This window comes from Panicum hallii, chromosome 1, assembly GCF_002211085.1.
Source record: "Panicum hallii strain FIL2 chromosome 1, PHallii_v3.1, whole genome shotgun sequence".
Taxonomy (NCBI): Eukaryota; Viridiplantae; Streptophyta; class Magnoliopsida; order Poales; family Poaceae; genus Panicum; species Panicum hallii.
The window spans coordinates 59,695,512-59,719,271 of NC_038042.1; the positions used below are offsets into that span (position 1 = coordinate 59,695,512).

Here is a 23,760-nt window from a genome sequence, read left to right on the forward strand (position 1 = left end):
AAAAAAATGCATCCACTTGGGTACTACAACTCATATGAAAGAACAAAAAAAGATTGGACCTGAGAAGCACCCATCTAAACTGCTATCACCTCAAGAAATGAGGCATTCTAACATATTGCACGTGAGCTACTGATGTCAACATATTTACCAAAATATACTGATATGTACAAATGTACCCCCAAAAAAAGTCCAAAGGATGGAATTCTCTTTTCAACAATTCTGAGATTTATGCACAACCTCACAAGTAACTTAATCCAGAGGTGATTCCATACATTCCACGAGGTGAAAATCTTAGGAAATTCTCATACCACTCTGTACAAAAGCTCCATTCTTGGTCCCACTCTCTGACCACAGAGTCTTGCTACACAATTGTTACTCATCAAACTGTACTTGTTTTTTTTTCTCGAACACGCAGGAGAGCTACGTATCATTATTTTAAGAAGATAAAAGGTGGGGGAAGAGCCCCAGTACAACACACACACACTCCTCTTACAGCCAACAACTAATCACCGGGAAAACAGATACGAAAACGACCAAAATAAGAAAAAAGACTCAACCTGGCTGATCTAAGGCCTGCAGAAAGGACAAGCCTTTTGCACCCGCCAACGACCAAGCCAAGGCCTCCTCCTTAGCAGCTAGCAAAGCTGCAGACAAACTTGGAGGGTCCCCATTAAACACACACCTATTCCTGTGCTTCCAAATTATCCAAGCCCCAAGGATCACCACAGAGTTAAACCCTTTTCTAGGCTGACCATCAAGCTGAGAGCTGCGCAATTTCCACCATCCCTCAAAAGATTCATCTTGCTGCGGAGCAAGGCCGTGGAGACCGACAGCACGAAGCAGCTCAAACCAGAACTGTCTGGAGAAAACACAAGAAACCAGCAGGTGCTTGATTGTTTCTTCCTGTTGATCACAAAGAGGGCAATGCTCCGGATGTGGCAAACCACGTTTCGCCAGTCTGTCCGCTGTCCAACACCGATTGTGTTCCACCAACCACATGAAGAATCTACACTTCCCCGGTGCCCAAGTTCTCCAAATCCTCTCTGCTGAACTGTACTTGTTGTATCCCAGTTGCTAGAAGTTTCACCACCAAAACAATCGAACCAGTTTCCATCACAGGCCTCTAGATGTTCTTGCGAGGCTGTTCAGTGGGTGAACTGTGAGCATTCTACTGAGCATCTGAAATGCATGAAGGTAGAGGGGCATTAAGTGCGAGGCTGTTCAGTGGGTGAACTGTGAGCATTCTACTGAGCATCTGAAATGCATGAAGGTAGAGGGGCATTAAGTGTATTGGTATCATTATAGACAGCACCATATCTGCTAGCTCGCACGCCATACTGCTCCCAGTGCTATTGGTGATTGTGAATAACAGGTTCCTGTTTCCTCTGCTGAAACAGCAAGTCGTGAATCTTCAAGATCCCCATCAGCAAATCTCCCAAAGGTACATCTTTTGAATAAAGCTTTGCAAAAGGCTTTTCTGCCAGAGCAGGTGTAATCTCAAGCCTGAAGAAGACCTAGTGAAAGGATCTCAAGATGCCTAGAGGTGGGGGGGGGGGGGGGGGTAATAGGCTAATCTGCAACTTAAAACACTTCGAGCACGGTTAGCAACACAAATGTCCGGATACTCCGGATATATGTCCGGATACTCCGGATATAGTGTCCGGAGTTTCCGGATATAATGTCCGGACTATCCGGGTATGAAAGAAAGTGCTACTAATCACAGATAAAGATGCTGTAAATTGAATCCAGTAAATTTAAAGGGACTAGTGGTACCTCTGAGGTGTTTCTCACCAGTTGTCTTACTTCTGAGACTTATACAATGATAGATCGCCCTCAAACCCTAAAAGGTTAGTCTCACAAGCAAACCAATACAAATGTACACTAAAATTGCGAGAGAGACACAGAATTTGTTTCCCGAAGTTCACTCCCAAAGGAGCTACGTCTCCGTTGAGAAAGAATTCAAGAGACGGTGCTCAAGAACTCCTATGCTCCTCTCCCAAGGGTGAGACCAACGCTCAAACCCTAGGGTCACTTACTAAGAATTCCTCGGAGAGGAATGAAGGTTACAAACCAGCTGTGATGCTCACAAATCAATCACGCAATCACAAGCGACGCCTAGCCGTCTAGGAGCTTGGAGCTCCAAGAGTAATAAACTAGAATCCACGGGCTAGACTTGGATTGATGTGCTCAAGAGATGAAATCAAGGCTTACTTGCACAATCTTAGCTCTTGTAACAATCTCACCTCAAATCCCAATGAAAATCACTCAAGAATGGAGCAAATGGGGAGTGAGAGGGCTCTCTTTGGGTTTTCTGCAGTTCTGGTCGAAAATGAGCAAGAGAGTGAGAGTGAGAGGGGGGTATGGGGGTATTTATACCCCCTTTCCCAGAAACTAGCCGTTGGGAGAGCGGTACCCGGAAACTCCGGGTATATGTCCGGATACTCCGGACATAGGGGTCCGGAGACTCCGGACCAAACTTGTTTTGCAGACCGGAAACAGTAACCCGGACACTCCGGGTATACGTCCGGATACTCCGGACATTCTGTCCGGACATTCCGGACTGAGACCCGGACACTCCAGGTTAGACACTGAATTTCACATTTAAGTCCCTTTTTGAGTGTTGAGATGGTTTCTTATGATTTTTGTGGGTTCTCTTGAGCACAACTACCATGTCTACACTAGTGGATCACAGTTCCCCTTGATAGTACGGCGTTCCTATACTCAATTTCAAAAATAAAATCTAGTATTTAAGAACACTTGAGGACGCCGCTTTTCATATCCTTTTTGAGGGTTCACGCTTCTCTAAAAGCTTTGCTTAGTCACCATTAGCACCTGCACACATGCTTAATAACACGATTAAATATACATGTGCTTTGTCATTTATCACCAAAACCCACTTAGGGGCCTAGATATCTTTCAATCTCCCCCTTTTTGGTGATTGATGACAACCCACGTGTATCTCATTTGTTAACCATAAAAATGTAATCTTAAGCATGTAAAGAGCTCCCCCTTAATGTATGCCATGAATTTGAATTTCAAATTGACTTCTCTAAAGTCAAGATTGGCATTTTAGAAAAGGATATGAAAACTCTTTATACATTCTTCAGTGGGGTGAGCATGTGTGTGCTGAAAAGTGTGTGATGCAAATGTCATGTCATATAATCAAGGAACACTAGTGCAACCCGGAGACTCCGGGTTTATATCCGGAGACTCCGGACCATGTGTCCGGAGTATCCGGAAGAATTTCCAGAGTATCCGGACCATCAGGTCAGAACACAGAGAAATAACATTGCATCATAATCAAATTAAGATCACACTATCAGCTCATCCTTAAAAACAAACTGCAAACTAGTGAACCAGAGAGTAGCACACATTACAAAGTTCCTCACACCACATAGTCCTTACATGAGAATTGTTCAAAAGAAACGCATAAAGTTAACAATTTGATACATAGCCCAAATGAGTACATAAATGACATTTTCACTCCCCCTTTGTCATCAAGTGCCAAAAAGGAAATAAAAAATGGCAAGAAGGTCTTCTACTCATCATCATCTTGGGCATCCTCATCGGAGGTGTCCTCATCCTCATCCGAATCGGGGATTTCGCGGTAGTTTGGAGGTGCTTCTTCTTCGATCTCTTCCTCTTCATCAAATATCTCTTGGCCACGAGAAGGAGAGCGACGGGATCGTGTAGGGGCACGTGTGCGCTGACGTGGGCGAGGAAGAGGAGCATGAGCAGCAGCAGTGGCGGCCTCATCCGCAGCATCCCATTCGGCAAATGGGTCATCAAACTCGGGCAACTCATGGTATGGATCCGCCGGAAGCCCCAAGTGACTCTTAATCTCAATAATGTCACGGCGGTTTTCATTTATCTCTTGAGTTGCAGTCTTGCACATGCAGAAAATGCTCTTAAGAGCCCTCTTGATAAAAGAATCATGGTGACCACGACGAGAAGAAGATGGACCCGAATAAGATGGAGCTGGGTCAAACCTTGGGTTCCTTGTGGCATCGGCATAAAGAGGAGGGGCGTGCGGTGCATCACCGAATCGAGGACGAAGGTGTAGAGCAGCGTGCTTGCAATCCTTTGGAAAGGTAACCTTGGTAACCCTCTCAATCATATACATGATGTAAGGAGCAGATGGTAGAAACTTTTGTGGATCATTCATCGTCCTCCTTAACTCATTCCAAATGAAATCCATAATGGAGAAGGGTCGCCCACCGGGCATGATACGGGCAAGGAGATTGCAAGCAAAGTACCTAAGAGCAGTGGCATCACCATCCTTAGCATCAATGGTGGTACGAAAGAATTGGTTCATGGTGTAGTAGAATGGTTGAAGAGTGCTTGCATTGCCGGCTTCCGCTAGAATAGGGTTGTAGAAAAGAGCCGGTAATTGACTTGGCTTTAACTGATGTTCCACATGAATAGGATCCCTCTTCTCATCCTCCGAGCCAAGTCCAAGGAGTCTAGAGAAAGTCATGTAGTCAACTCCATATTTCACTCCCTCGGTGTTCCAAAAGAAAGCAATTTGCCTTGCATCATAAAACAGAGAGGAGTGAAATTGAGCAAGAATCTCCTCATTCCAATCATACCGAAATCCCATGATGTCATAAAAACCAAATTCCTTACACTTTGCAATAGCTTGATTGAAGAATGGATCATTCATCCTCTCAAAATACTCCCAATCAATATACTTGCAAGGAACAATGGGAGCTTTGCCCTTACGCATGACAACGGAGGAGTAGAAATCTTGATGTAACTGACACTAAAATCTCCTTTCCAAATTTTCAGCCTTCTCATACTTGTAAACATCCTCCTTACGTGCATCCGTAAGAGCCACAGTCTGCTTGAAATAGATTCGTCCCATGGAAAACTCAGTGAGAATTTGAGGACGGTGAAGCTTTGGGCACCTAGGATATTGGCGTTGATCTTGTGGATATTCAACTTGAAGACGAGGAGGAGTGCGAGGGCAGATATCCCAAGCAATTCCCCGTCTTGATGGATTTGCCCGAGAAGGAGTTGGCGCTGCCATGCTTGGCATCATGTATGGAGCTTGACGAGGTGGACGGGCTTGTGAGCTGCTTCCTGCAGGCTCTTTGCCCGGACGGTGACGAGGACGAAGTTCTCTTGGAGGAGGGCTAGGAGGTGAAACTTCCTCCTCTTGGATTTGAGGATCATGACGGCGTTTTTGCCGTCTCTGACCGGAAGAAGCAGGTGCACGCTCACGTCCCATAGCCTGGACATAGGATATATCAATTAGGTGCAAGCTAGAAGCAATGGGAATGAGACCCGTAGGCTGAAACTCTAAGAATCCGGAGAGTCCGATATATGTCCGGATACTCCGGAACATCCGGAGTATCCGGACAGTACATCCGGAGACTCCGGGCATCGACATACAAACCCTACTTTCATGAAATCTAGAGATTTGTCCATGGGATTTGAAAGAAATTTGGGGCACAAGCTGCTGCACATGAGGGAAGATAATGCCTCAAAGGATATCTAGTTTTGACCACTACATTGAGAGATCGGGCAATTTGAAGTTGAATACCTTGATGAAGAGGAAAACGCGGGAAACTTCAAATCCAAAGCGTTCTCCGGAGATTCCGGACGAGAGAGAGCACTCCCTTCAACGATTCGCAAATCTTACGGAAAAATATGGTGGAAATCGCCCCTTGGGCGAGTGGGAGGCAGTGGAGAGGAGGAGAGGCGCGGTAGAGGTGAAAAATAAGAGATAGAACCGTTTTGACCGACCCCCCGCGGTATATATATAAGATGGTTTTACCATCCGGAGTATCCGGACATATGTCCGGAGTATCCGGATGTCCGGAGTATCCGGACGTATGTCCGGAGTATCCGGCTCCCCCTAAAACTGAGATGGATTCCAATGAGAATAGGATTGAACTTTGATAGGAGAGATCTAGTGATGTGAGAGGCTTACTTAACTTGAGACTAGCCAGCAATCAACAACGGGAACAATAGTCTCAAGCAAGCAGGAAAAGATTCAAATTATTTTGAAAGTCACACTCCTAGCAATTCTAGTAGATTTTTCAAAAAAAAACAGTTTCTCTATAGCACTCAAACATGTGCATGATCTCAAACTAAGTTACGAGAATCCAAAATATTTAGCTCACTCCTCGAGGTACAAAACCTTTGCTCATCAAGTGGTTTAGTGAAGATATCGGCTAGTTGTTTATCGGTGCTCACATGACTTAAAACGATATCTCCTTTGGCTTCATGATCTCTCAAGAAATGGTGCCTTATGTCAATATGTTTGGTTCTTGAGTGGTTAACGGGGTTGTTAGCTAGCTTGATTGCACTCTCATTGTCATACAAGAGTGGAATCTTGCTAAACTTACAACCAAAGTCGCTCAAGGTGGATTTCATCCAAAGTAATTGTGCACAACAAGCACCTGCTGCAACATATTCAGCTTCGGCAGTGGATAAGACAACGGAATTTTGTTTCTTGGAACTCCAAGACACAAGGGACCGGCCAAGGAATTGACAAGTCCCCGATGTACTCTTCCTATCTACCTTGCAACCGGCATAATCCGGCATAATCCGAATCGGAGTAGCCAAGTAGATTGAAAGTGGAGCCCTTAGGATACCACAAGCCAAGGTACGGAGTGAAAACTAAATATCTTAGAATTCTCTTAACAGCCATAAGATGACATTCCTTAGGATTAGCTTGAAACCTTGCACACATGCACACACTAGGCATGATATCGGGCCTAGATGCGCAAAGGTAAAGAAGGGATCCAATCATGGAGCGATATACCTTTTGATCTACGGCCTTGCCATCTTCATTTAGATCGAGATGTCCATTAGTCGGCATAGGTGTCTTGATGGGCTTGGCATTCTCCATGTCAAACTTTTTCAACATATCTTTGGTATACTTGGTTTGACAAATAAAAGTTCCTTCCTTGAGTTGCTTGATTTGAAATCCAAGAAAGAATGTCAACTCTCCCATCATGGACATCTCGAATCTCTTCGTCATGATCCTACTAAAATCCTCGCACCAAGATTGATTAGTAGAACCAAATATAATGTCATCGACGTATATCTGGCACACAAAAATTTCTTTGTCAGTTTTGCGAGTGAAAAGAGTAGGATCGGTTTTGCCTATCTCAAAGCCTTTCCTTAAGAGAAAATCCTTAAGGCATTCATACCATGCTCTAAGAGCTTGCTTAAGCCCACAGAGCGGCTTATGGAGCTTGAAGACGTGATTAGGTAGCTTAGGATCTTCAAAACCCGGTGGTTGCTCAACATATACCAATTCGGAGATTGGTCCATTAAGAAAAGCACTCTTCACATCCATTTGGTATAGTTTGAAATCATGGTGAGTTGCAAAGGCAAGCAAGATACGAATTGACTCAAGCCTAGCTACGGGTGCATAAGTCTCACCAAAATCCAAACCTTCGATTTGTGTGAAGTCTTGAGCAACCAACCTTGCCTTGTTTCTTGTTACCACGCCATGTTCGTCTTGTTTGTTCCGAAAGACCCACTTTGTTCCAATGACGTTTTGCTTGGGTCTTTCTACCAAGGACCAGACTTCATTCTGTGTGAAGTTGTTCAATTCTTCTTGCATGGCCATCACCCAGTCCGGATCATCCAAAGCTTCTTCAACCTTAAGTGGTTCCAAAGAAGAAACAAACGAGTAATGTTCACAAAAGGTTGCTAAACGAGAACGAGTAGTTACCCCTTTGTTTATGCTTCCAAGGATGTTATCCACGGGATGATCCTTTTGGATAATTTGATGAATTCTTGGATGAGGAATTTGAGCTTCATGTTGTATAGGCTCGACTTCTTGTTCAGCCTGAGGTTGATCTTGATGTGGAGATGACGATTCATCTTCTGTAACCCGGATACTCCGGAACTGTGTCCGGATAATCCGGACAGGGGATCCGGAGTCTCCGGACATATTACCGGAGTTTCCGGGTTGCGCCGCGGAAGTTGATGTAGATGACTCTTTGAACATCAACACATCATCATCATCTTGATCCTCTTGTCCTTGTGGCTTTATTTCACCAGTGGCTAGCTTCTTGATCGTCTTGTTTGGTGATTCTTCCATGTCTACAACATCATCAACTTGCTCTTCTTGAGAGCCATTAGATTCATCAAATGTCACGTCACACGCAACTTCAACACAACCGGAGGTTTTGTTGAAGACACGGTACCCATGAGCATTTGAGGCATAACCAAGAAGAAAACCTTCATCAACTTTAGATGCAAATTTAGAGTTCTTGGGCTTCTTGTTAAGAATGAAGCACTTACTTCCAAAAACTTTAAAATATGACACGTTAGACTTTTTACCAAGTAGAAGCTCATAGGCCGTCTTGTTCAAAATCTTGTGAAGATAAAGACGGTTGATAGCGTGGCATGCCGTGTTGATTGCTTCCGCCTAAAATTGATCCGAGACCTTGTATTCATCAAGCATTGTTCTTGCGGCTTCAATGAGAGTTCTATTTTTCCTTTCAACAATTCCATTTTGTTGAGGAGTATATGGAACGGAGAACTCATGCCCAATGCCCTCTTCTTCTAAAAATTCTTCAATGTTGGTGTTCTTGAATTCGGTGCCATTATCACTTCTCACTTTCTTGAACTTGGTCTCGAATTCATTTTGAGCTCTTTTTGCAAATCTCTTGAATGTCTCTTGCATTACACTTTTACCCAAGTGAAACGAGAATAATCATCAACAATGACAAGTCCGTATTTGTTACCACCAATGCTTATGTAAACCACCGGGCCAAAAAGATCCATGTGTAATAGTTCAAATGGCTTGACGGTGGTGATGATGCTTTTTGACGGATGAGGAACACCAACTTGCTTTCCGGCTTGACAAGCACTACAAATACGATCTTTCTCAAAAGAAACATTTGTTAGTCCTAGAATGTGATCCCCCTTTAAAAGCTTGTTGAGATTTCTCATCCCAACATGAGCTAGTCGACGATGCCATAACCAACCCAAGCTAGACTTTGCCACCAAGCATGTATCAAGTTGAGCTTTTTCTTGTGAGAAATTTACTAGATAAATCTTTCCCTTGAGTACACCCTTGAAAGCAACGGAGCCATCGCTTCTCCTAAGGACGGTCACACCTTCGTTAGTGAATAGACAATTGAAACCCGAAGCACAAAGTTGTGATATGGATAACAAATTATACCCAAGAGCTTCGACTAAGAGAACTTTTGAAAGAGAGAATTTTGAGTTTAGATCAATGTTACCGGTACCAAGCACTTTTCCCTTTTGATTTCCGGCAAAATTAATGTAATGATCATCATTTGATTCTTTCAAACTCTCAAATATGCTTCCTTCTCCGGTCATATGATTTGTGCATCCGCTATCAATCACCCATGTTGATCCACCGGAGAAGTATTCCTACAAAATAAGATTATTCCTTTCTTTTAGGTACCCAACAATACTTGGGTCCTTGAGTGTTAGTCAAAAGCACTTTGGGTACCCACACATGACTTTTCACCTTAGTGTTCCATGAGTGGTGACCCACAAATCTAGCAACCACTTTACCATGGTGGTTCCTAGTTAAAACATAATCCGCATAAAAAGACATTTGAAATAATGCTTTTGGTGTCTTGAGTGCTTGGAATTTGTCTTGCTTCAAAGAGGATGCAACAATTTTGGCACTTTCATCACATGTTGTGCCTCTCTTGATAAACTTGATTTGACTTGACTCTTGTTTCTCACTACTTCTCCTATGGATGGGCGTTGTCATGTTCACTAGACCTCCTCTTACCCCTAAGGCGGCCTTCTTGTTATTCTTGACATAAGGAATGGTTTGAGAAGTGCCATCTTCATTCTTTTCTGGTCCTTTACCTTTCTCAAATCCATATTTACTTAGGTATCTTGAACCAAACCCCTTGGTATGCTTCTCAAACTCACCTACCCTTGATGAGGGATTTATCTTGAATACTTCCTTGTGAGATGGTGCCTCTTCTTGCACTAATTGAGTGAGCCTACTAATCTCTTTCCTCATGGCTTGCACTTCGGCATGGTTAGTCACACAACTTTGAATATCAACATTAAATTATCGTGCACAACCATTACTAGTTGAAGGACTAGATGACTTTGATGCCTTACAAGTGTTAGAGGAACTTACTAAGAGAGTGCTAACTTTAACTTCAAGTGCCGTGTTCATGACTTGCAAGCTTGTTAAGCTTTCTTGAAGTTTATCATTGTCTCTTTTTAAGCTAGTATGAGTCTTCAACTAAAAGAAGTTCTTTAGTTAAGTCATCCACTTTCCTCTTTTCACTAGTAAATGACTCTTCTACCTCAAGAAGCATTTTATCCTTGGCTTTTAGAGATTCTCCAAGTCTCTTGTTTTCCTTCCTTTCATAGGTAAGGTGCTTTTTAAGAGTTTCGGATTTTTCTCTTTCAAGCCTAAACAATTCCTATTGTGAATCTCCCAAAGGTACATCTTTTGAATAAAGCTTTGCAAAAGGCTTTTCTGCCAGAGCAGGTGTAATCTCAAGCCTGAAGAAGACCTAGTGAAAGGACCTCAAGATGCCTAGAGGGGGGGTGAATAGGCTAATCTGCAACTTAAAACACTTCGAGCACGGTTAGCAACACAAATGTCCGGATACTCCGGATATATGTCCGGATACTCCGGATATAGTGTCCGGAGTTTCCGGATATAATGTCCGGACTATCCGGGTATGAAAGAAAGTGCTACTAATCACAGATAAAGATGCTGTAAATTGAATCCAGTAAATTTAAAGGGACTAGTGGTACCTCTGAGGTGTTTCTCACCAGTTGTCTTACTTCTGAGACTTATACAATGATAGATCGCCCTCAAACCCTAAAAGGTTAGTCTCACAAGCAAACCAATACAAATGTACACTAAAATTGCGAGAGAGACACAGAATTTGTTTCCCGAAGTTCACTCCCAAAGGAGCTACGTCTCCGTTGAGAAAGAATTCAAGAGACGGTGCTCAAGAACTCCTATGCTCCTCTCCCAAGGGTGAGACCAACGCTCAAACCCTAGGGTCACTTACTAAGAATTCCTCGGAGAGGAATGAAGGTTACAAACCAGCTGTGATGCTCACAAATCAATCACGCAATCACAAGCGACGCTTAGCCGTCTAGGAGCTTGGAGCTCCAAGAGTAATAAATTAGAATCCACGGGCTAGACTTGGATTGATGTGCTCAAGAGATGAAATCAAGGCTTACTTGCACAATCTTAGCTCTTGCAACAATCTCACCTCAAATCCCAATGAAAATCACTCAAGAATGGAGCAAATGGGGAGTGAGAGGGCTCTCTTTGGGTTTTCTGCAGTTCTGGTCGAAAATGAGCGAGAGAGTGAGAGTGAGAGGGGGGTATGGGGGTATTTATACCCCCTTTCCCAGAAACTAGCCGTTGGGAGAGCGGTACCCGGAAACTCCGGGTATTTATCCGGATACTCCGGACATAGGGATCCGGAGACTCCGGACCAAACTTATTTTGCAGACCGGAAACAGTAACCCGGACACTCCGGGTATACGTCCGGATACTCCGGACATTCTGTCCGGACATTCCGGACTGAGACCCGGACACTCCGGGTTAGACACTGAATTTCACATTTAAGTCCCTTTTTGAGTGTTGAGATGGTTTCTTATGATTTTTGTGGGTTCTCTTGAGCACAACTACCATGTCTACACTAGTGGATCACAGTTCCCCTTGATAGTACGGCGTTCCTATACTCAATTTCAAAAATAAAATCTAGTATTTAAGAACACTTGAGGACGCCGCTTTTCATATCCTTTTTGAGGGTTCACGCTTCTCTAAAAGCTTTGCTTAGTCACCATTAGCACCTGCACACATGCTTAATAACACGATTAAATATACATGTGCTTTGTTATTTATCACCAAAACCCACTTAGGGGCCTAGATATCTTTCACCTAGGGATTATTCTGTGCCAGCAATCATAGAAAGGCAGTAAGTAGAGTTCAACTATCTTGTAAAAACAGGTTTTAGCAAGTGAGAAACCCGTCTCAGTAAAGAAGATAGAAGTTCAAGGCAACATCTGAGGGTGTGTGACTCACCTCATGGTCCTTGTGTAAGTCTTGAACGTCCTCTTCCATATCGTTAACTTTAGTGTCTTTTGGTTCCTTATCTGTGCAACACCACTCATGCACTTTGCTTGCCTCAGGGAAACCTGAAGAACAGGAGGCGTCAATTAATAAAGATGCATATATTCTCTCTCCAACGAAGTCAAGCAGTATAACTATATTATTCTTTTTGATGAGTAAATATAGTGTCTGATAATTTTTTAGATAATGGAAGCACATCCCCCGGCCTCTGCATATAGTTATTATTATTGACATAGGAATGTCAAACTGCCCCATTTTACTTTGGAGTTTTCACTAGCATTATCGTTTCTCCAATTGCTTTTTTCTTCTTATATTTTGTTTTCCTAATCTTAGAAAAAGGTTGGAATGCAAAATTTGTGCATCCAAACAAACCAGCTCATTGAATAGCAGTAAGTTCATTCCAAAGGTGTACCTTCTTCACTTCCAGCACTTAGAGGCACTACTTGGAGAGTCTCCAAAGCACAAGCGGTGCTGGAACTACCAAGATACTTCTCAGTTTCCTCTCCCTCATCTATGAAGAAGGTCGTCCCCACCTGACTCAGCACCAATTCTGGTCCTTGATGTTCTTGCTCGACAAACCCTTCATTAACGCTTTCAAAAGCTTCAGTGCAATTACAATTTGAAGTTTCAGTGAAATTCTGGCTTTCAATAGAGTTAACCTCAGCTCGAGTTCTGACTATCTGCTCACAACCGAGGGCATTTTCCTTTGGTGACTTATTGGCCTGTTCATCACCAGAAATCTTATCAAAACTATCAACGTCTTCCAGTGAAGGATCAGGAAATCCTTTCACAGAAAATGTTACAGAATCCTTCTTTCTGGTATGTGAAGCACACATCAGATTGTTTGAAAGACTTTCAGATGGTGATGTCTCCTGAAAATTAGATGGATTTTCATCTTTAGGATCAGAAGATCTTTCTTGACCTGCTGCAAGTTCTATCAAATTGTCAGCAGGAATAGATGAGGAGGATCTCGAGTACTCTGAATGATTGACCTTGTCTGTAGTAACATAGGCCCCAGGGAGTTCAACTTGTGACTGAGATGGCGATATACTGATACCTTGTATATCTCCATTCATGGTTACTTCATCAGCACATATAGAATCTGAGCCATTTTTTTTCTAAACTATCAACCTCATATTGGGAGATGGAAACCATTGCTTTTTCAGGTCCTTGAAAACCAAATGCAAAATCATTTTCAGATTGCAGCATAGAGAACCCCTGAGCAGCTTGCAAGTCTTCAGATGCATCAACTACTGGACCAAATGACCAGAACAATAAGTCCAGGGAGTTGTCAAAATTTTCAACGCCATTGCCTACATCAGGAGCTTTGAAACTAATGCCATAATTTGAAGAAACTTCATGTACTAAAGGAGCAGTTGCTTCCTTGCCGGCATTAGGAGTTTCTATCATGTTGATTTCTGGAATAAGTTCAGCAGCCCTTGAATTGTCTGTATAATTCTCTGCATGCTTCGCATTGGGAACCATCATGGAGGTCCTCTCATCAAAGCTGAAATCATTATGATTTTCTTGTGCAGGAAATGTACCAACCCTGAGAATTTCAGTCATATTTACCTCTGAAACACATGAAGATGATCTGGAATAGAGCGAAAATATTTCCAGGTTTATTTCCTGGTCTAGAGATATGAGACTTTCCTCAAGACCAAAATTAGCTCTCTCAGATGTCCTAGGTAAAGCTTGTTTGTCATCATGAAGAGACTGGGTTCTATTGCTTTCTGGAATACATCGAGAACATTCAGCGTTATCTGTCCAACTTTCTCCACTTTTAACCTATTCTAGCAAGATGAAAGCGTCCAGAAAAGCAATGTTCATTTCATCTTTAGAAACAGAACCTCCTCCTTTACTAGCAAGAAGTTCTTCATTTTCCATTGAGTTGGCATATAAAGTGTAAGAATTTGAGTTACTTGAATAAGCTTCACAATTACTAATCTCATTTGAAGATAAGAAAATCCCTGAACGAAAACTGCTGTGGTGTATTGGATCAGATGATGTTTCCTGACCGTTTTGAAGAGCTTCCATTATGTTGGGTTCTGGGATGAGTTCGACAGACACTGAATAGCTTATCGCATTCTCAGCATCACGGCCATCTGCTGAAGGAGCGACAACATCATTTTGATGGTTAGATGCCCCCTCAGACAAACCTTCCTTGACAACACCCAGAACTTCGGTCATCTCAGCACCTGCACTGCGCGACAAAAATTCTGATGTAGCAAATGAGTCCTCAAAAGAATCGACCACAAGTGGATCCAGAAAATCTTCCTGGCCTTTCTGCTCCAGTAAGTGCACATCACATGTTTGAGCATCATTGGAGTCCCCATAATTCTCTGCAGGTAATTCCAGAGATGCTGGGTGGTTTAATTCAGGAGTAACAGAAAAAATATTGGTAACTGCAGGAACCTCCATCATATTGGAATCTTGAGGGTGCAAAGAGAAACCTTCAGTTCCATGGTCCAGTTCAGCAGTATTGACTAGAGACATACTCAACAAGCCTCCTCTGAATTGTCAGCTACATTGTTCCCATCCTTTTTGTCTAACTCAAGTGATTTTTTCTCGCTGGTATCCTTGCCACCCTCCACAACTAACTCTGAAGGGGATAAGAAGCTCAACTCAGGACTGATCTTAACAAAGCAGAAACCTCCAGCAACGTCCTCTTTCTCAGTCTCTTCACTGCATAAGGTGAATCCTGAAGTCCCCGAATGAGGCTCAATATTTTTTACTGCATATGAACTCGCTAAAAGCTCCTTCTCCGAAATGAAGGGCATCCAGTTGTCCTCTGCTAAACTGAACTTGGAAGATTCATTCTCAACTCCCTCATGACGCAACTCTAGGTCTGATTTGGGCGCAGTCGGTGCTGTTTGCACAGCATCTTCTTCAGCCAGACATCCATTTGATTTTGGGCAATTCATTGATGAACTAAAGTCAGCATGAACCGTGGCATTTGAAACTATGTGAACAATACTGCAACCACGTAATAATGAGCTTCTCTGCGAAGTAGAGCAAACCGCACCATCAGCTCCTGAGTTGCTATGGTGTTCCGCGGTAGTCCCCTCCAGATGATTTGGGTCCTCCGGGTTATCAGATAAATGCTCGGATGACCAATTGATTAGTTGTCGGAATGCGCTACTGTTGGTTATGTGTGTTTTATCAGAACGCATTGGCTTGCTATGGCCCCAAGAGACATCCCCTCCACCATCATCTCTCAAGTTAACACTCGAACTATGGTGTTTTCCAAGCTTAGAAGTTTCTGCGGGATCAGTATCGGATGAAAAATTGGTAGCATCATCCATAGGATCACATTTCTGCATCAAACAAGCAAATACTTAATTACAAAGAATGGAAGGGAATGATCATGTCAAGAGAAAATGGTCGAGAGGATGCAAATCACAGATACGTAAAGTAGCACTTGTACACTGAGGCGATTAAGAGAGAGAGAGAGAGAGAGAGAGAGAGAGAGTAACAGTAGCAGGCAGACAATATCAAAAGTAGCCACTCATAATATAACAGAGAATTGTAAAGAAGGAAGAAGACGGACTTTGGCACTGCTTTGGCGGTTGTGGTGAGAGGCGGACCCCCTTTGTAGAGAGTCATTTTGGTGCTGGAGCGTTTTCTTGTCCTTGGGATCAACTGCAAAGCAAGATGAGTTTGTTTGGTTAGATTAGATGGCAGGAGTTTAATTGGTCTCGGGAAGCAAGAAATGAGAGAGAGAGAGAGAGAGAGAGTTGATGGAGATTACGCACGCGTTCTGGTGAAGCGTACAAAGGCAGCGTAAATGAGCGTAGCTAGAGCAGGGATTACAAGCATGAGCAGCAGTTGAAGAGGTTGCCTCCAGTTGAAATTCCATCTTCTCGCCCTCCAGAATGCATAAACAAAGAGCAGCAGCTGGGCAATCAAGATTGGAGAGAAGGCAGGCCCGCATTAGTAGTATAGGTAGGTGAAGTGAATGAATGGTAGCCAATTGAATCGGATCACGGATCGCCTCTACAGTAGATGATTAGTATGTACGTTACGTGTGAGCATAAATAAAATTGAGGGGGCGGAATACGCGCGCAGGCAGCGCAGTTGAGAGATAGAGACCTCGAGGTTGAAGGAGACGAAGGCGAGGTTCCGACCGAAGCGGCGCGGCGGCGGCGCCCCCGGTCGGCGGGCGACGGTTGCCTCCTGACCCAGGTGGGTGTGGGTGTGGGTGTGGGTGTGGGTGTGGGTGTGGGCATCCTTGCGGCGCCAAGCGGAGGCGGCGGCGCGGAGGCGGGAGTAGAGGGCGGAGAGGAAGCTGAGGGAGCGATCGGGGGTGGCGGCCATGCGCGCGCTCTCCTCCGGCGGCGGGGCGGCGGCCGTCCCGTTTATCAAAATAAAAAGAAAAGAATCTAAGCATCCCCCTGTCTCTCTTTTCAATTTTTTTCCCTTTTTCGTTGCTGTTCTATTGTACTGCATGTCGGTAGTAGTAAGTATTTTGGAAGAAAATAAAGTCGATGGTATTATATAGATTCGGATAAAGAGATCTGTGTGCAGATCTGACCACGTGAAATATTAATTATCTACATTCCGATTAATTGGTCCGGATTCTAATTAGAATTTTGATTGACGGACCACGTGAAATATTAATTTAGAAATAAATATATTAAGAAATTATTACTTGCTTAGAAATAGTAAAGATAGAGGCAGAGACAGGAGGGGGGCAAATTAAAATTTGAACGCAGGGATTAGTATCTCTTTGGTTTTGCTTTCACTCACTCGTTCGTTAGTGATTAGCATGTTTTCCGAATCCAAGCTAGAGAACGCATGAAAGAAAAGTGTTTTATTTCTTTTTGATTGACGAAATGAAAGAAGAGAATGCTAGCTAGAAAGGAGTGGAGAGGACATCATGTCATGTGAGGATCCGACCGCAGCGGACAGACAGCCATATATATACTGTATGTACAAGATTAATTATTATATAAGCAGCCAACTAGTAATTCGGTGCTTAGTGGTAGTGGCAATCCACTGCATGCAATATATTATACTCTCTCTTCTCGTTTTTCTTTTTTGGATATATAGATCTCGTTCTTGTCTTTTTTTTCTAGATACATAGATCTTGTTATGCACCTAAATATAATATATATCTAGGTAGATCTTGCTATGCACCTAGATATAGGTAGATTTTGCTATGTACCTAAATATAATATATATCCAGATACATAGTAAAATAGAAAAGTTAAATTTAGAATGGAGGGAGCATGTACGAGGACAATTTTTTTATTTTATTTTATCATCCATTAGCATGCATGTGTTCATTGGGTTGCTTGAACTTGAACTGATGCTAGCTTGCGGCAACATTCATTCTCTATATGTAGCCGGCTAATAATATATATCCTGTCTGTCGGAGAAATTCTCCAGCCGGGTGACAGAGTGCACCCATCTAATCCTAGTTTAGTATGAGTTTAGAGGAACCCAAGGGACGCTAGATCAAGAGGTGTACGAACACGGAAAACACACAAAGGATTTAGAATGTTTCAGCCGCCGGAGCGTAAAACCCTACGTCCACCGTGTGCTGTATTGCCTGGGCTTGAGAGAGCCTTTCGAAGCTCGTGTGTTCGTGGAACTTAAGTGAACCTTAGAGCCTCCGGATCTTGTGTTCTAACGTGCGTGTTCTCCCTTTTATAGGCTTAAGGGGAGCGCGTACACTGAGCGGGGTCCCGACAGGTGGACCCGGCAACATACGTACAGCCTTTACTGCCTCAGATCCGGAGATCTTCCTCATCAGCCTCCGTGTGTCTCCTCCGACTGGATTTGGTCTTGTGCCGTCTCGCCTGCACAGGGTCTGCTGCCAGTGACATGCACAGTGGGAGACGTGCTGACACTGTTGGATCACAGTTCCCGCTGACAGGCGAAGGGGCTATGTTGACCTGCCGTGTTGTAGCCTCCGCGCGCACTGTAGCAGCGCACGCCGCGGCCCTCCTGCAACAGATCATGATTACTCTTTGCTCATGCGCGCGGGGCTGTGATGTGACTACACGCCGCCCGCGCGCGCAACGCGGTGATGTGACGCGCCGCCTCGGTAATAGGCGGTTTTACCATGGTGTCAGCGTACCTGCCTAACATGTCAATGGGCAGCCCATGCTCTGTCTTGGACACACGCACCCCACCTACCCGCATTTAATGCGGTAGTTGGGCTGGCGTTCCGCCGAAGGCTGGCTGCCATCGGACACGTGGCAGAGCTGGCTTAGTAGTCGCTTCCTCAGGGGCACGTGGCGGCACTGGACGTCCTCCCCGGAGGGAAGGGAGGCCCGGGCCCCCGAGTCCAGGTGCACAGGCCCCCTGGGGTTCCGGCTTCCACATGTGGCGGCACCGGACCACCCCGTGGTGGTTCGGGCCCGCAGTAGCCGTTCCTAAGCACCTTGTCCTTATGGGCACATGGAGACGCCGGACCTACGAGAGCTCGGGGTAAGGTCCGGAGACCGTGACCCCAGCTGTCAGGCCCGGGCCGTACGCCTCGTCATCCAAAGGCTTAGCACGAGATTACGCATAACCTCACGCTCCTCGGGTTAGACACACTAACAGAAGGTACATCTGTCCGTATGTACTGATACTATAAATAAAAATAAGTACTTATCTCAAGCCTTTATGGTATTGTGCCGAACATCTGCCTTCATTCATTAACCCAAATGGCGAATGGTAACAATAAGAATCATGTTTACAAGCGTTATCTATCCATCATAGTACGATCCTGTTGACTGAGGGATGCATGCATGGATGGGCAGGTTCCATCCGTATAGTAGTAGTATATGCATGGTACAAGAGATGAAATTAGACCACTGATGGATGGATGGAGTTGCTTGGTTGTTGGACTCTCCTCATTCATTCGTCTCCGGCCTCTCCCACATCCACATGGAAGCTCAACCGCGAGTGCGTCCTCTTCAGCTGCTGCTGCTTCTTTCTGGTAGCCGCATCATTGCTGCTGCTGCCGTCGCCGCCACCATCCGGATCATACTTCTGCGTGCGTACGTGCACCACGAGAGCATATATTTTCATCTGAATCAATCAAGCAATGCAAGCAAGCAAAAACTGTCTGTACAGTACCTCGATGAGCTTTTGCAAGTTGTGGTGGCTTCCCCTGAAGCCTCCAATCTTTGCGTTGCGCTCGGTTCGGAGGCGATCCAGATGCTGCTGGTCCCGCGCATCCACTGCAGCAATTCACAACGTAGGCTACTTGAGAATGCATGCGAACAAACTGTGAAGAATCGAATGAGCGAGCGAGCAGCTTATTAATCAATTAGTTACAGCTTCTCCGGAATCGGGCCAAGGCTGCCAGCACCAGGGTGGCCAGCGCGGGTATGGCGACTGCAGGCAGCAGCAGCTTGATCAGCTTCAGCTTGCTGCTGCTGAAGCCCCGCCTTGTGGCCTTCCACAGGCCGTGCACCAAGGCTACCACCTCGAGGCTCATGGAGGTGACGGCGATCCTGCGGCGGACGGCGTGGCGCCTCTCCATGCGGGCCCTGACGGCGGCCTCCTCCTCGGCGATGCCGCGCAGCCGCCGCTCCACCTCCGACGCATCGCCATCGACCAGCTTCCACCAGACGCCCGACGAGGACCGCGCCAGGCCCAAGCCCCCCCGAGGCGTCGGCGTCCCAACATCACCACCCATTGGAGTTGCTTGCCTGCCTGCCCTTGCTGTTCTTGACAAAATAGAAGAGCTAGCGAATAGGATGATGGTGCCCGGCCCTAGTAGCAGCTAGGACGACAGTTTCGCATCACCAAATTCAATTAATAATCTTCTTTCTCCAACAAAAAAAAACCAATCCAAATTCAATTAATAATCTTCTTTTTCCACTGAGTGGGCAGCACGTCGGTACTGGTTCCAACCAATTCAAACTGCCAGGCAATCAAATCACACACACCGTGATGATCCCTCCCTCCCTCCCACCATCCATCCATCCATCCCCCAACAACAAGCAAGCATACAATGCAAGTAGTCACGAATTCAGATCTGTTTTCTCTCAACACCCGTTCAACAAGATACGGCTTACCTGGCAAAGGCTCACAAGCATATATCCTATCAAAATCAGGCATCTTACTCCAGCAAAACTTTAACGGCTTCATCAGACCCACCAATGATATTCATTCTACACAGGAGACGCTGCTGCAACCAGTCAAAACCATCATAATAAACCACACAAATTCAGATTCAGATACATTGAACACGAATCCAACATCAAATCCAATTGTCTCACAAAAACCTGATCGACACAAGTCTCGTATCCCAACCACAAATGCAGTAACAAGTTACATGAGCTGGAGCAAGCTAAAATATATACAGCTCATGCCATGACCAAAACGGAAACAAATCTCTGCTCTACTCCACTCCACTCCACTTAGAAAGCCCCTCGTCCAGTTTACAGCCACACCAAACGTTTCACCAATAGCAACATCCAGGAACTCAGCCAAACCCTGTGAAGGCATGGTGAGAAACCCAATAGAACTCTCTCCCAGTCGTCTGCTCAGATAAGATCAGCAACATTCATTGGCATCTCATCAATCTGTGTGCTGTAGTACTGCTCTATGTCTCTCAGTATACGGATGTCATCCTTGCGCACGAAATTGATCGCCACACCCTGAAACACCACACAAACAGCGCTTCTCGTCATTGCAAATCAGTGCACTAAAACTGAGTTGGCAATCAGACTTGTAGCCAACAGGATTGCAATTAGACGACTAACAGACTCCTGATATTAATAAATCTGAGTGACACATTTCACCTTCTCATAGCCAGCATGCACGGGCAGCTATGTATTCCGCTTTGTCATGTGCCTAACCCAACTAAAATGTGCATTTCGGATGAAAGAGAAAACACTCACAGATATGTGAATGATGTCTAGTGTGTCAATTTCCTCTACAGTCTAGAAGGGAAAAAATGCAATGTATTCTGCACAGATAAGCAAGACTCTAGGTTTTCTTTGCTGCCATATACTGAATGCCAAACATTTTATTTGTAATCACGCGTACACAACTGTTTACTTGTTGGTTTGGTTCTGTTAATCATAACAACATCAAATCTACCCACATAACAGAAAAAGCACCCTGGAAACCAAACTCTGCCATGAAGTCGTCCTATTGGTCTGGGAGGTGGTACTAGTACAGAATAAAAACGATGCCAAAATTGGTGGCAAATATTACCTTGCGCCCAAAACGACCAGAACGACCAATGCGATGGATGTAAAGCTCACGGTTATTTGGGAGATCATAATTTATGACAAGAGAAACCTGAAAATGGAAACAATTCGGTCTATTACCCCAAGCATTAATGCATAACTCGACCACTTATAGCAGCAGGATGCATTATATCAGGCAACACAACAACAGTATAAAACGAAATCTAAATAAAAAAATGCTCGCAAAACTTGCCTGCTGAACATCCAGTCCTCGAGCCCAAACATCCGTAGTGATTAGCACACGAGTTTCGCCAGACCTGAACTCAGTCATAATGGCATCCCTTTCCTGTTGGGGCATGTCGCCATGCATAGCTGATACCGTGAAGTTATTGGTCCGCATCCTTTCAGTAAGCCAATCCACCTGGACCAAAAGACAACTTCGCTTAATCCAAACCATCAATCATGGCAAGTGACCATAGCCTTTTTTCAAGCCCATCGCAAGTTACCTTTCTCTTAGTATTGCAGAAAATGACAGCTTGGGTGATGGTCAATGTATCATAAAGATCACACAAAGTATCAAACTTCCATTCCTCTTTCTCAACAGCAACAAAGAATTGTTTGATGCCCTAAAACATAACATAAAAATATGTTGTTGCCAAAAGGACACCAAATTGATAGAAGCGAAACTAGCATTGGTATTTACCTCCAGGGTCAACTCATCACGCTTCACAAGGATCCTAACTGGTTCAGTCATGAACTTGCTAGTCATCTCCAGGATCTCATGAGGAAGGGTGGCAGATATCAAAACCACCTAGTTAAAGGATATCAAATACACGACCACATCAGTTCAAGTAAAAGCCTATATTATTTCTTATCATCAAAAACAGGGTTGACAAAAAGGTACTCAATTTCTCATAGTTTGTTCATTCAGCAATGTGGCAAATGCTCAAGATGTCAAACAGGTAATAAAATAATAGGAACTGAGCAAATAATCAGTATATATTTGCACAGCTGGGGATGCACTAATCACGAAAACAGAGACAAGATAAGCTTCAGGCACAATGACTGGGGTTAATAGAAAGGAAATTTGAAACGTGTACACGACAAACCATGGTAAAATTATGGCAGATTGGACAATCATAAACCATGGATTTGATGACATATTTGCCAAGAGGACATAAGGTCTGAGAGTAACCTGAAGTTCTGGTGGGAGATATCTGTAGACATCATAAATCTGATCCTTGAAGCCTCTGCTCAACATCTCATCAGCTTCATCCTGCATGATGGATGGAATTAGCCTGGCATACCTTAAGGAGAGACATGGCAAGGTGGGAGGCAAGAAAATAAGAGAGTGAAGCAACCAGAACTAGAAGCTTGATGGCTCTTGTTCGCAGGGTCCTTCTCTTGATCATATCACAGACTCTACCTGGAGTTCCTGAGACAACATGCACTCCATGCTCCAGCCTCCTGATATCCTCGCCGATACTTTTTCCACCAATGCAAGCGTGCACTTGGATGTTGAGGTAGTCACCAATAGCCAGCATAACTCTCTCCGTCTGTGAAGCAAGCTCCCTAGTCGGTGAGAGGATCAAAGCCTGCACCCTGTGAAACAGGAAAACAAACTAGGGTTAAGCCATGTCCACTCTCGAACATACATCAACAGAATAATAGAGAATGAAAACAGGCAGTGCGATTACTCCTGAGCTGTTCCCAACGCATGACAAAGGGCTGACGATAAATAAAACAGACCAAATACGAAAACAAATCTGCGTAATCTCCTTTGTTTTTTTTCTTGCAATTCGAAAACAAACCCTGACTACCAAACACATCCCGCGCTTGGTGAATGAAAACAGGCTGGCCGCCGCGTCCCCCTAGCCCGACAGATGAGTAAGAAAGGAAGGAAGGAAGGAGGTTAATTAACTCGCGTACGGCGGTGTCTACGATCTGGCAGACGGTGAGGGAGATCATGGATGTCTTTCCCGTCCCGGACTGGGCCTGCGCGATGACGTCACGGCCGTTGATGATGGGGAGGACGGCGCGCTGCTGGATGGCGGAGGGCTTCTCGAAGCCGTAGCCGTAGATGCCGCGGAGGAGGTCGTCCTTGATTCCCATCTGGTCGAAGGTGCTGACGACCTCGACCCCCGGGGAGGTCTCGAAGGTGAGGTTGTCGTCGTCCATGTTGCGGGCGGCGCCGGGGCCGCGGCGGGAGGTGGTCGGCGCCGCCATGGGTGGAAACCCTTGCTAGACTGGAGGAGGACTGGAGGAGGTTGGGGACGACGGGACGAGACGGAGAGAGAGGGGAGGACGCGCGACTAGGCTTCTTTCTTTTTACGACCTCCTCCGCGGTTGGGTGGGCTTCAAGTTGTTATCGAAGAGTCCAGTCCAGGCCCAACGTTCCGGCTGAGCTGGGCTGGCCTGGTCTTGCTTACAAGGCTGAAAGTAAATGAAGCGGCAGCCCACTGACGCTGTATATCATACTCCTAGATAGTAATCAGCATGTGCTGCACAAAATCGAAGACAGTTAATTCTTTTCCAAAAAAA

General features: G+C 44.8%; 4 protein-coding genes across 4 annotated transcripts; all 4 read right to left on the reverse strand.

The window, feature by feature from the left end:
• Window positions 1-11,750: 11,750 nt before the first annotated feature.
• LOC112884636 lies at window positions 11,751-13,189 on the reverse strand. Its single transcript, XM_025950093.1, has 3 exons — window positions 12,489-13,189; window positions 12,029-12,141; window positions 11,751-11,796 (listed from the first exon to the last, which is right to left on the reverse strand). The coding sequence occupies exons 1-3, from the start codon at window positions 13,150-13,152 to the stop codon at window positions 11,767-11,769; spliced, it is 807 nt and encodes a 268-aa protein (XP_025805878.1). The 5' UTR covers window positions 13,153-13,189; the 3' UTR covers window positions 11,751-11,766.
• A 664-nt stretch (window positions 13,190-13,853) lies between these two features.
• On the reverse strand, window positions 13,854-16,465 carry LOC112884596. The gene is made up of 4 exons (XM_025950037.1): window positions 16,169-16,465; window positions 15,832-15,973; window positions 15,627-15,718; window positions 13,854-15,393 (listed from the first exon to the last, which is right to left on the reverse strand). Exons 1-4 carry the CDS (start codon window positions 16,391-16,393, stop codon window positions 14,575-14,577), a joined length of 1,278 nt encoding a protein of 425 aa, XP_025805822.1. The 5' UTR covers window positions 16,394-16,465; the 3' UTR covers window positions 13,854-14,574.
• Window positions 16,466-18,708: 2,243 nt separating this feature from the next.
• Window positions 18,709-19,942, reverse strand: LOC112884675 (uncharacterized protein At2g24330-like). The gene is made up of 3 exons (XM_025950155.1): window positions 19,352-19,942; window positions 19,151-19,254; window positions 18,709-19,063 (listed from the first exon to the last, which is right to left on the reverse strand). The coding sequence occupies exons 1-3, from the start codon at window positions 19,713-19,715 to the stop codon at window positions 18,929-18,931; spliced, it is 603 nt and encodes a 200-aa protein (XP_025805940.1). The 5' UTR covers window positions 19,716-19,942; the 3' UTR covers window positions 18,709-18,928.
• Window positions 19,943-20,211: 269 nt separating this feature from the next.
• On the reverse strand, window positions 20,212-23,525 carry LOC112884605 (eukaryotic initiation factor 4A-III homolog A). Its single transcript, XM_025950046.1, has 8 exons — window positions 23,141-23,525; window positions 22,581-22,821; window positions 22,415-22,495; window positions 21,923-22,030; window positions 21,726-21,845; window positions 21,473-21,640; window positions 21,245-21,331; window positions 20,212-20,682 (listed from the first exon to the last, which is right to left on the reverse strand). The coding sequence occupies exons 1-8, from the start codon at window positions 23,443-23,445 to the stop codon at window positions 20,569-20,571; spliced, it is 1,224 nt and encodes a 407-aa protein (XP_025805831.1). The 5' UTR covers window positions 23,446-23,525; the 3' UTR covers window positions 20,212-20,568.
• Window positions 23,526-23,760: the final 235 nt, after the last annotated feature.

Coding starts and splice junctions, on each gene's coding strand:
- LOC112884675 (XM_025950155.1), bottom strand. CDS start 19,715: ATGGGTGGTGATGTTGGGACGCCGACGCCTCGGGGGGGCTTGGGCCTG. Junction 19,255..19,351: donor GGCCCGATTCCGGAGAAGCT/GTAACTAATTGA, acceptor GAATTGCTGCAG/TGGATGCGCGGGACCAGCAG. Junction 19,064..19,150: donor ACTTGCAAAAGCTCATCGAG/GTACTGTACAGA, acceptor GTACGCACGCAG/AAGTATGATCCGGATGGTGG.
- LOC112884636 (XM_025950093.1), bottom strand. CDS start 13,152: ATGAATGGAGATATACAAGGTATCAGTATATCGCCATCTCAGTCACAA. Junction 12,142..12,488: donor AAGTGCTGGAAGTGAAGAAG/GTACACCTTTGG, acceptor CCTGTTCTTCAG/GTTTCCCTGAGGCAAGCAAA. Junction 11,797..12,028: donor ACTTACACAAGGACCATGAG/GTGAGTCACACA, acceptor GCATGTGTGCAG/GTGCTAATGGTGACTAAGCA.
- LOC112884605 (XM_025950046.1), bottom strand. CDS start 23,445: ATGGCGGCGCCGACCACCTCCCGCCGCGGCCCCGGCGCCGCCCGCAAC. Junction 22,031..22,414: donor ATCTCCCACCAGAACTTCAG/GTTACTCTCAGA, acceptor TCCTTTAACTAG/GTGGTTTTGATATCTGCCAC. Junction 21,332..21,472: donor GAGGACTGGATGTTCAGCAG/GCAAGTTTTGCG, acceptor TTCCATTTTCAG/GTTTCTCTTGTCATAAATTA.
- LOC112884596 (XM_025950037.1), bottom strand. CDS start 16,393: ATGGCCGCCACCCCCGATCGCTCCCTCAGCTTCCTCTCCGCCCTCTAC. Junction 15,719..15,831: donor TGTACGCTTCACCAGAACGC/GTGCGTAATCTC, acceptor CTTGCTTTGCAG/TTGATCCCAAGGACAAGAAA. Junction 15,394..15,626: donor ACCGCCAAAGCAGTGCCAAA/GTCCGTCTTCTT, acceptor TGTTTGATGCAG/AAATGTGATCCTATGGATGA.